The sequence below is a fragment of the Olea europaea genome, unplaced genomic scaffold (genome assembly GCF_002742605.1).
Source record: "Olea europaea var. sylvestris unplaced genomic scaffold, O_europaea_v1 scaffold1205, whole genome shotgun sequence".
Taxonomy (NCBI): domain Eukaryota; kingdom Viridiplantae; phylum Streptophyta; class Magnoliopsida; order Lamiales; family Oleaceae; genus Olea; species Olea europaea.
Genome location: NW_019229473.1, coordinates 204,460 through 216,455, shown reverse-complemented (window position 1 = coordinate 216,455; position 11,996 = coordinate 204,460). Strand labels below are relative to the sequence as shown.

The window sequence follows — 11,996 nt, the reverse complement described above, 5'->3', positions numbered from 1 at the left end:
TGAATCAAAACAATATTTATATTAACAAATGTGAAAGCTCAAACTCGGGATCGTTGTCCTCAAACGTTATTTGCCCCTTTTCCGATGTATTCGAGATGCTAAAAGGTATTCCGGCAAATGGTTTGAAGGATTATAACAAGTCTTGTAAAGAATTTCACCAAAGCACAAGATGAAATTCTTCAAAACTTGAAGAACACGAGAATATGAATATAAATCGGGATTTGATTTTTCTTGGAACAAAGTATGGATTGCAAAATATTTTTCTTACTTTTTTCCCTCAAACGTGGCTCTCTAATATATAGCCATCGACCAGAAGTACGAAATGGTGCGAAAAAATCAAGTAAAAATCACCAAGTTCAAATTTGCAACAAAAAAAAATGGTCAAAAATATGTACCATGCGGTCACATGGACCTTTTTTTTCATTATTTATTGTTGTTTTGAACAACATAATCATAGCGCTGTTTGCTTAAAATAAAGGGGTAGTTGGAGGGCAATTTGTGGACACAAATGAAATTTGTGGAGCGATTGCCCGAATAGCCCAGTCGATCCGTGCTAGCTTGGCAATCTTCGATGAGTCCAAGTAGGAGAGAATGGAGAGTGGGTGGCCATATGGTAACAAGATTGGTGAGTGAGCTGCGGAGGGAAGTTTGAGGAAGGCAATGAGAGATGATGAATTGGGACAGTGAAAGGAGAGATTGAGAGAGGAGGGTTTTGAATATCTTCTTTTATTACACCGTAATTAATACGTAAAAAGAGAAGGTTAAAAAGGTTAAGTGCATTAATCAATTTTATAACACCCAGGCCATACTGGGCCTAATTTGCTCAAAAAAAATTCTTTCACCCCCTTGCATGTGTGAGAGGCCTACATAGCCAGCACAATCCATTGCATTATTCTTGATGATGCTGAAATCAAGGTACCAATCCCCCAGACTTTTGGATATTATCTTTGCTAATGACGTCGCGTGAAAAATTGACTTTTGTGCTTTATGTTTGTGCAAAGGAAAATGCAGTTCTAATTCAACGTGATTGTTGGATGGAAGTCTTCCATCTGAAGGCGGTCATGAGCAACTAAGTACAAGGATTTATCTAATTATTGATTTACAAATCTACTACTTTTCTTTTAGTTTCTAAAAAGAGTTTGGCCATTCTATTATGTTTTCTGCAATATGAATGTTCCCTAAGCTTTGATTTGTCCATTTCAGGCTTGAGGAGGTTACATTGCAAAGCCTGGAGTCACAATTCTCGGTACTTTATCAACACTTTCTCCGTATCTGTTTCTTTCACCCTAAAACCGTAACCTTGTGAATTTATTTTGAACCAGGCGAATTTGTATCAGCAGAAGTGATGGTAATCAACAGCATTGTCCTTCCAAACAAGACACTTAACGAAAGCGTTCAAGAAGAAATCATCCTGTAGTACCATGAGACATTTTGCAACGACGATCTTATTACTTATTTTTTAATGCATCCCACCAAGTAATTTCTTCAAATGCATATATCATCATTTCTATAAAAGCGCACACAATAATTCGTATGGAAATTGCAAGAAAAAAAAAAAAACACCAGTGATACTGGTGAACATTTAAGGTTAGAAATCTTGACATAATCTCCTGCTTCTATATCACAGATACATTCTGCAATCCCTTGTATAAAGTAATTTCTTCAAATGCATATATCATCATTTCTATAAAAGCGCACACAATAATTCGTATGGAAATTGCAAGAAAAAAAAAAACACCAGTGATACTGGTGAACTTTTAAGGTTAGAAATCTTGACATAATCTCCTGCTTCTATATCACAGATACATTCTGCAATCCCTTGTATGAACCAATCAAGTTTCGATTTTGACAAAAACAACGAAAATAAAACACATTATAGATAGCTAAAAACTTGGCCATGTGCAGATGGAAGCCTCTGTCACTATCTTGTCTTACCTTCCATGCTACTTAAATGTACACTACATTTTCTTCAAGCTTTACAGGCAAGATAGCCATAAGCAGATAGAAACCACATGAATCTTTCATCCTGTAGACTTCACCTAACATTCAGTATTTCCTAAACGCACACTCGATTCAACCTTTATGTGCACGATCACGCCAAGAGCCTTGTTGCATTGTTAGTACCTATAGAGACAAGATTTTATAAACATGGTCACAACACAAGCCATAGTTGCAATCAACCATAATATCACGCGAAATCTCTCACCTGGTTACTAAGAAGACTTTTGACGGGTGAACTTCCATTCTCCTCTTCAGTATTATTATCCTCTTCTTCTTCGTTATCTGTATCTGCATTTAGTGGCAGTGAAGAGGCTCCAAACATCGCCTCGTCATGAGCAGCCTTGATATCTTCCTCTTTCTTCGCCTGTAAAATTAAAGAAATGTATACAAGTTAAAAATCTTTGACAACGATATGACTTTCTCAAAACAGACCATCAATCAGAAACAAACACGAGAGCAATCAAAGGATGTGCACAGTACCTCCACTGCAGAAAACCGAAAGCTTTGTCCCAAGTGCTTGACTAATGCTGCATCATCCTCCACAGCTGCCATCACAGGACAAAGCAGTATAATCGCTCTTAGCGCCATATACAAGAAAATGTGGGAACTTGGAACAAGCATTAAGTCTCAGTATGGCAAATTTATAAATGGTATATAAAGATGAATACAAAGCAAATAATAGTGACTCCACGAAATGCGTGAATATAAATGAGATGTAGTTAAGAATGAGTGGTTAAAATTAATACTTAACTTTGACCGAATTTATAAACCATTTATAAATGGGTTGTCAAACCGAGGCTAAATATTATTTCCAGCATATCTCAGGTTGTAAAGCAATATTAGAAGGTTGGAACAAGCATGTTTGGTAGGTGATTATGATCGGTTTCAATTACAAGTACATAAAAATGAGTGATAGATAAGTGGGTAGCACTTGTGGATCCTATGAATAAAAAGTAGGTCTGACCAAAAGTGTTTATTAATTATAAACCTTCCTCACACTTAATGAACGAACTTTTTCTATAAAATATCCCTTTATGAAAATATTTGCCTATGCATCAACTAAACTACCCTGGAATAATCCTTAGTCAGATTCCCAGCCTATTGTAAACCAATATTAAAGAGTTCCAACAAAACATCCAATCATGTTAAAATCCTCTATCGTGGAATCCTTTATAAGGACAATGGTCCATGACTCTATCGAGAGTGTACTTTTATATCTTTATTGTTTCTTGAATTATTTTATTGATACATGTTGAGGCTTACGGTCGGAGGGATTCAAAACCCAACACCATGGTTTGTAGTCACGTGTTCTTATCCTCTGAGCTACACACACCACCCCATCTCCATTGGATCCGAAAAAAGAACCTTTCCTCTTCCCTCCCCAGCCATTTCATTTTCAGTCAGCGAAATGTAGACATACTGACATATACCTGATTTAGCCTTTCCAAACAAAGATTAATTCTCTTCTTATTTTATTTCATTCATCCAGATCAGTTACCATTACCCATTAATCATTAAAAAATTTATAAATGGTAACCAATATTAAAAGCTTGGAACAAGCATGTTTGGTAGGTGATTATGATTGGTCTCAATTATAAATAGATAGAAATGAGTGGTAGATAAGTTAGTAGAACTCGAGGATCCTATGACTAAAAAGTAGGTTTGACCAAAAGTGTGTATAAATTAAAAACCTACCTCACACTTATTGAATGAGCTTTTTCAATAAAATATCTCTTTATGCAAATTTGCCCATGCATCTATCTACCCCGGAAGAATCCTTAAGTCGGAGTCCAAGCCTATTGTAAAACAATATTAAATAGGTCCGACAAAGCATCAAATCATGGTAAAATCCTCCATTGTGGAATCCTTCATAAGGATTATGGTCTATGACTCTATCGAGAGAAAAAAAAATTAAATCCTTATTGTTTCTTGAATTATTTTATTGATACATGTTGAGGCTTACGGTCAGAGGGATTCAAAACCCAACACCATGGTTTGTAGTCACGTGTTCTTATCCTCTGAGCTACACACACCACCCCATCTCCATTGGATCCGAAAAAAGAACCTTTCCTCTTCCCTCCCCAGCCATTTCATTTTCAGTCAGCGAAATGTAGACATACTGACATATACCTGATTTAGCCTTTCCAAACAAAGATTAATTCTCTTCTTATTTTATTTCATTCATCCAGATCAGTTACCATTACCCATTAATCATTAAAAAATTTATAAATGGTAACCAATATTAAAAGCTTGGAACAAGCATGTTTGGTAGGTGATTATGATTGGTCTCAATTATAAATAGATAGAAATGAGTGGTAGATAAGTTAGTAGAACTCGAGGATCCTATGACTAAAAAGTAGGTTTGACCAAAAGTGTGTATAAATTAAAAACCTACCTCACACTTATTGAATGAGCTTTTTCAATAAAATATCTCTTTATGCAAATTTGCCCATGCATCTATCTACCCCGGAAGAATCCTTAAGTCGGAGTCCAAGCCTATTGTAAAACAATATTAAATAGGTCCGACAAAGCATCAAATCATGGTAAAATCCTCCATTGTGGAATCCTTCATAAGGATTATGGTCTATGACTCTATCGAGAGAAAAAAAAATTAAATCCTTATTGTTTCTTGAATTATTTTATTGATACATGTTGAGGCTTACGGTCAGAGGGATTCAAAACCCAACACCATGGTTTGTAGTCACGTGTTCTTATCCTCTGAGCTACACACACCACCCAAGAAATGATATATATATATATATATATATATATATATATATGGGGAACACCATATGTCTCCCATGCATATTCTTCCTAATACGTTCATAATGTGCAAATCTCACCCTTTAATTTTACAGCGATTTACTTATTGCTCCACCAAAAGGAGGTCATATATATATATATATATATATATATATATATATGGGGAACACCATATGTCTCCCATGCATATTCTTCCTAATACGTTCATAATGTGCAAATCTCACCCTTTAATTTTACAGCGATTTACTTATTGCTCCACCAAAAGGAGGTCATATATATATATATATATATATATATATATATATGGGGAACACCATATGTCTCCCATGCATATTCTTCCTAATACGTTCATAATGTGCAAATCTCACCCTTTAATTTTACAGCGATTTACTTATTGCTCCACCAAAAGGAGGTCTGCGCTTGACATTGTCCAAGTAACTGAATAGCTTGCGATTATAATTTTTCTGGACAGAAATGACCTTGCAAATTATCCAGCTTAAACCCAAATATAAATAAATTAACTCAACTGCTTGTCTGCATCAGTGTCACAATGTTTTGACGGAATTATACAGTGTCACTATTGGATAGCATCGTTTGGGTATATCAAGTATTCAAGAAATTGGCCACGTCATGCTATCAGAAAGAAGAAGACGATATTTATGTCATTTTATACTTCCAAAATTCTTAAAAGATTTGCATCGATTCCTGCAGATACAGTCAACATCAGTTAGCTGGGCAGAAACTTCAATTGTACAGTTGGAGAACAAAACTTCACCTCCTCCACTATGCTCGAATTTAAATCGCCAACCTGAAGTTTTATAACACAATTGTGTAACATCCCATTTTTACTAGTTGTTAGATTTAAATTTAGAACTTAAGTGCGCTATTATTAAAATCTAACCAATAATTGGTTATTGGCATAGTTTAATGACCTTATTGGCTGTTGGCCAATAGTTTAAAGACCTAAGCGGAGAGTTATTTAGGAAGTTAGATGAAATCATGCGCAAAACATATGTAAATATGCCGACTGGTCTTGATTAAAAATGATTTATTGACCAAATGCATTTTTCACACCACATTTCAGATCAATGTAATTGATTTGACCACATAAATAAAGGTAATTGATTTTACCACAAGCATTATTTACATTAAGTTTTAGGTCAAGTCAATTGATTTGACCACATGATTAAAGGTATTGATTTAACCATTTTCATAATAATAGACCATTTATTTATTGACCATGCTTCATATCTAGCCATTTCTTTTCATTTTTTTACACATGGCCCAAGAATTTACATTATAAATAGAAGACAAACCCAACACTAGACAACCCTCACGAACTATTTATACACTCTTTCTCTCTAACCCTATCAATTTGTCTCTCCGCCTTTACTCTTTCTTTTGTCCTTTTTATATTAAATATAATCATATATTACACAATCACACGTAAATATTCAACCCCACATGCGGCTTAAGGATCTCTCCCAACAATCACCCCTCTATCATTTTTGAATTGTTTGATGAAAAATTAAGTTGTGCTTTACGTTTATGTTGGCTAATATTTATGTATGTGATATTTTTACGGCTATGTTTTATATTTCAGTCCATATTATGTATGTTCTACTCAAAATGAACACGAGTTTAGTAGCGCCATACACGAGAATTTAGCATCATATAAGTTCGATCTCATTTTTGTGTCTCCCTATGCTAGTTATGAATTTTTTGTAGAAATACATATATGAATTCATTATTCGCGCATATTTATTGAGAATTATTCTCATCCCTGTCTCTGCTTTCATATAATTGATGATTCGAGGTGATCGGTACAGAGATGGCTTATAGTGGCAAAAGTTTCAATAATAAAATAATTATGTTGTCAAACTATTGTTATTTCAATTGATTTTAAATATTTTAAGATATGTCTCGTTTCAAATTTATTTATTAAACTCGTTACATTATTTGAATTTTGATAAGTGCTTTAATAATTTATATAATTGTGTTAAATACTCTTTAAATTAGTTTTTTTTTATGATTTAGTGGCACTTGGATTGTTAAAGGTTTGGATCGCCACAGATTGTGTGCGCCATCATGATTGTGCGCGCATTTGCGCAAACAATTCCAAACAACACCCAATAAACATTCCAGCCAGAGCCCAACTCTTAAATATCTTAGCTGCAAGAATAGCACATGAATAGCAGTTTAAACCTATTGATTTAAGCAAACTTTTTGTGACCTATGGTATGTTCTTTATGTGTGTCAGAATTTCTATCCACAGTACAATAACTACCCTTGGAATATTTTTAGCTTAGATCAGCAAAGTAACATATTCGTAGTGCTGGTTGAGTTCCACTGCTTCATGTACTTTCCTTGTTATAATCACATTTCTGAAAGCTGCACTCACTTGGACGTCCATTAAAGTTTTTACTTCATTTCAGTTCACTCTTCCTCAAGTCTTGTAATTCGTTATAGAGTTATCAATTGGCACCATCAGTTGTTCCAACTGTGCACAGAAGATACAGGGAGCTCAAAGTTCTAGGCACCTCCTTTTTCCCAAAAATTACTGCTTATCTGAGATGTTCGGCAAGAATTTTTATGCATCACATTCTGTAACCTAGATTATGATCAAATCTTTCCTACGATTAGTTAACAACTAAAAATCCTCGCAGGATAACATACAAGGCACCGGGGACCAGAATCAAAGGGGCAGACTGATTATGTTCTCAGGATGGCTGAAGGATAGACTACATATCTAACCTTTGACGTCCTTGGAAGCCAGAAGCAGAAGGTATCAGAAGGATATGCATTAAAACTATCACAGATAAGCACTCAGATACACAGAGGAAGTGCAAACGAAAAATTAGGATAATTACCAGTTTTTGAAAGCTGCAATTCCATCTTCGCTTTGACTCTTTCAGCTGGTGTCTATTAAAAATAAAAAAACCACGATTATCAAATTTGATATGAAATGGAATTTGCAGAAGACATTTATAAATAGTAGAAAACAACATATAATCAACTTAAAGTACTTCATTGTGCCTATCCACTTACTGTATCCATCTTTGCAGGTAAAGACAAGGGCAAATTAAGTATATATTTGGGCATTCTTCTTCGCGAATAATCAATACAACCAATTCAGATACAATTTGAACAAAAGAAATTCTAATGTTTAAGTCACAGAACTGCTCTTAGTGATATAATGCCACAGCTTATGCAATAAAATTTGCACAAATTAACCTTTGACTGGTAGAAATAGCTACAGCCTTGTAGTCCCCAGCTCCATTCCCCGTCCCCACAAATTAAAACATATATGGGTTACTTAAAATAACAGCTTTCACTAATCACTCTTAAACAAGCCTCAGTTGCATTTGTTTATGTTTACATCTTCACACTATGAATAACACCATTCACATTTTCCCAAGGTCCTATACAGTCTAAAACCTCTTTTCAGACACTGGCAAAGAGATAATAAGCATCAAACAATCCAATATAAGCTAAAGCCAAAGGGTTTAACACCCTTATTATGATCAAATATCATGAAATCATGGATACAAGGCCCATGTCATACCAATTACCCTTATAAAATCCGCACAATATCAAATTCAAAGTCAAGGAATCTGGCTTTTTTGGCTGTAAAACAGTAGAAAACACAAATTCAGGAACCAAAACCACCAACCAGAATCAACACACAAAAAGTTTAAATCTTGTGGCTGTAAAACTAATTGCATGTACATTAAAAACCCAAATTCCAAATTGTTTAGCAAAATCAATAGTTGAAAGGCGATAATTCTGAACAACACAAACCATCTTGTCATAACCTTCAATCAGTTTAGTGTAATCAACCCTGCCTCCGCCCCCAACACCATTCTTCTTCTCCCCACGCTTTCTACCCTTCTCCATCCTCTGCCCTGGCGACCAACTTCTCGACCTCCTCTTACTCCTTTCTCTCTCTCTTTCCCTACTCCTACTCCTAGACTGATGTTTACGCCTTGACCCATAATCCTCCCGACTCCTGCTCCTTCGCCTTGCCCGCCGATCCCGGCTCCGGTGACGATGCCTTGAATAACCATTTGGACTTTGGCTCCTGCTCCGGCTCCGGCGCCTAGAATATCTAACTGGGCTTCGGCTTTGGCTCCTGCTGCGGCGCCTTGAATGTCTATCTCTAGTTTTATCTCGATCCGGACTCCGACTCCGACTCCGACTCCGGCTCCGGCGGGATGAGCTTCGACTATTTTTGTCTTGGTTTGGGGGTTTTACGTTAGGTGCTTTGTTAAGCTTGTTTTGGATGGACTCAAGCTGGGCTTGTTTATGGAAACTGGAAGAGGTGGTGGGACTGGAGGCTTTCACGAAACTGCTGAGAAAAGATGAGGTGCTAGGGAGAGCGGAGCCTCTGGGTGGAACTGTGTTGTTGGCGGGAGTGGTGGAAGAAAATCCAAGACCTTGTTTGAATCTGGCGGCGCCACCGCCTTTCTGAGTTAACTCGTCGTAGTACGCGGCCAATTTATCGTCCTCCATTTGCTTGAAGTGGCAGCAGAAGCGGAAACGCCGGTGAGAGTGCTATGAATTGGTCTATTTTGACTTAGGCCCAGAATCAACCCGAATATTCAGCCTGTAAACTTGAGCCCAGCCCACATAAGAATAATCCTTATCCTCCATCGGATTTTTATTTTACTTTATTTATTTATCTATTTATTTATTTATTTATTATTATTATTTTGAATTGTGAATTTTCATCACTATAACTATTATGAATCCAAAAAATAAAATAAAATAAAATATATATAATTTTATTTGAAAATTATTACACAAATGAATAATATTTATTTTAGCCAAAATTAATGTTATCATTTAAGAAAAAATTCTTAAGAAATGAGAAAGAAGAATAATCAAGGTTAGTAAAATATTATTCAATAATAGAATAAAATAATATTAAAAATAACTATGGTAAATGAGAAAATAAAAATATACTTTTAAGTAAAAAAGGGGAGAATTCGTTGAAAACAAACTTTATGGGCATGTTTACTTCAGTAAATAAGTATGAATTCTCTGCATTATCGTTGAAGACGTGAAATTATTATTCACATTTTTCAAATCTCTGTTATAATGGAGTAAGCCTATGCATCTTTATAGTTAAATTTGGCTCAACAAAATAGTCAAACTCTGATTGAACTTTTAGTTCATAAATTTTTAGTAGATTTTGATAGAAGTTAATAAAATGTGTGGTTGAAAAATTATAAGAATCATAAAATATGTAGTTAAAATTAATTATTGATTTTGACTTAAATTAAATTCTAGATTTTAATTCGTACCAAACAGGATTTACAGCTTGTTTGGGAGCAATTTTTTGCCACAAAAATTTGATTTTTTGATCGTTATTTTACTATTCCAGCCGTCATATTTGACTTCTTCTCTCACAGGTGGACCACACTTTTCCTCTAACGGTCAAAAAATCAATTCTCAAAATCACTCACAAACAGACTCTTAATGAGTAGAGTTCAAAACACATCATCTCTGTTTACGACTTGAGATTTGCCATATGTACACTAGAGTTAAAAGTATATAACTCTAGTGTATAGCTCCCCTTGCATTGGGGGGCATGAATTTTTTAATCACGATGGACCTTTTCTTATGTAAGGGGATTGTGCACTACAGTATACAAGTGAAATTTCCTTTACAATTTTGTCTGAAAGAAATCAATTCTATCAATAAGATTCTAAGCCATGATTGATAAGGATTATTTAAAATTTATTTTTAAGAAACAAATTATTTTCAAATATATATTCTCCAGATAAAAAATTGATAAAGATTATTTAAAATTTATTTTTAAAAAACACATTTTTTTCAAATATATATTCTCTTGACAAAAATAAAGTTTGAACGTAATCTCATAACTTTTCTCCGTCTAAAGAAAATCAAATAGATTACCTTTTAGTTTATAATTAAAAAATTAAAAATGGATCCTACGTTTGTAGATCTCCCAATGGCAGGGAGGATATTGGCTCAAATCCAAACAGAGAGTTGGATCTCAAAATCCAATCAATTAAATAGCATCGGGGACACAAAGTGGAACAAATCCATTATTTAGAGTATATTTGAGAGTGATTTTGAGAATTGATTTTTTGATCGTTAGAAGAAAAGTGAGGTTCACCTGTGAAAGAAGAAGTCAAATATGACGACTAAAATAGTAAAATAACAATGAAAAAATCAATTTTTTTTGGAAAAAAATTACTCCCAAACATGCTCTTATTATTTATTACAAAAAAAGAGTTCTGCTTGCTGTGAAAGAATGCCCTAGAGCCCCATTTTTGGTAGAAAATATTCTTGAATAATGTATTTAATAGAAAATATGTGATTAACAAATAAGAAAAAAAATTAAATTTACATGTAATATTATTTTATTGAAGAACGTGTGATTGAAATGATATCAAAATACTGTTTAAGAATGCACATTTTTTTTTCCAAAAACGCTTTTCTCCCTCATTTGTTAGTCAACTTTGTTCTTTAAAAAAAAATAATGACAATAATAATAAAATCCTTTTGTAGAGGACAGTGATGACAACGAAACGGGTACAGTACAAGTTGATAATTTTCGTCCCCATTTCATCGAGTATTTTTGTTACATTACTCCGCCCCATACTTTGTTAAAACATGATGGGATAGGTTCGGGGCAAGGATGGGATAGGTCTCCTGTCCCGTTTATCGTCCTTTTTTTATTTTTTTATTATTATCTATTTTATTTTTTGCTTTTATTTTATTTATATATTTAATTAGTGAATATTATTATTATTTTCAATTTGTTAAAAACAATTCTTTCTTTTTTCCTTTATGAAAAATGATGATAAGTCTTTTTCTTTTTCTTTTTCTTTTTCTTTTTCTTTTTTTTGGATAAAAAACTTAAATTTTAAATTAACTTTAAGCAAGCGCAAGTAGTAGACAGGTATCATGTTTTTCGTACCCGACCTGTACCTGTTCTGGGGCAACGACTCCTACCCCGTCTCTATCCCGTTTATTTTATTAAGCAGGTAATCCCAACCCGTTTGAATCAGGCCCACAGATATCTGATCAATTATATATTTTTTCAACTTATAAATCCCAATAAAATTAACCCATATTTCGTAAATGCAATTTGTTTATTTTCGATACTCTTCTCACCTTTTATTTTTTTTATTTTAGATCATCGTTATAAAACCTGGCTTGGATTGGCTAGTCGGGCTGGAAAATCGATGAGCTGGGCC

The 11,996-nt window shown here is 34.2% G+C and overlaps 1 protein-coding gene across 1 annotated transcript; it reads right to left on the bottom strand.

Moving 5' to 3' along the window:
• Positions 1-1,724: 1,724 nt before the first annotated feature.
• On the bottom strand, positions 1,725-9,328 carry LOC111374130. Its single transcript, XM_022996756.1, has 9 exons — positions 8,566-9,328; positions 7,592-7,686; positions 7,305-7,375; positions 6,879-6,936; positions 6,115-6,170; positions 5,438-5,572; positions 2,482-2,627; positions 2,207-2,365; positions 1,725-2,124 (listed from the first exon to the last, which is right to left on the bottom strand). Exons 1-9 carry the CDS (start codon positions 9,274-9,276, stop codon positions 2,074-2,076), a joined length of 1,482 nt encoding a protein of 493 aa, XP_022852524.1. The 5' UTR covers positions 9,277-9,328; the 3' UTR covers positions 1,725-2,073.
• Between the last annotated feature and the right edge of the window lie 2,668 nt (positions 9,329-11,996).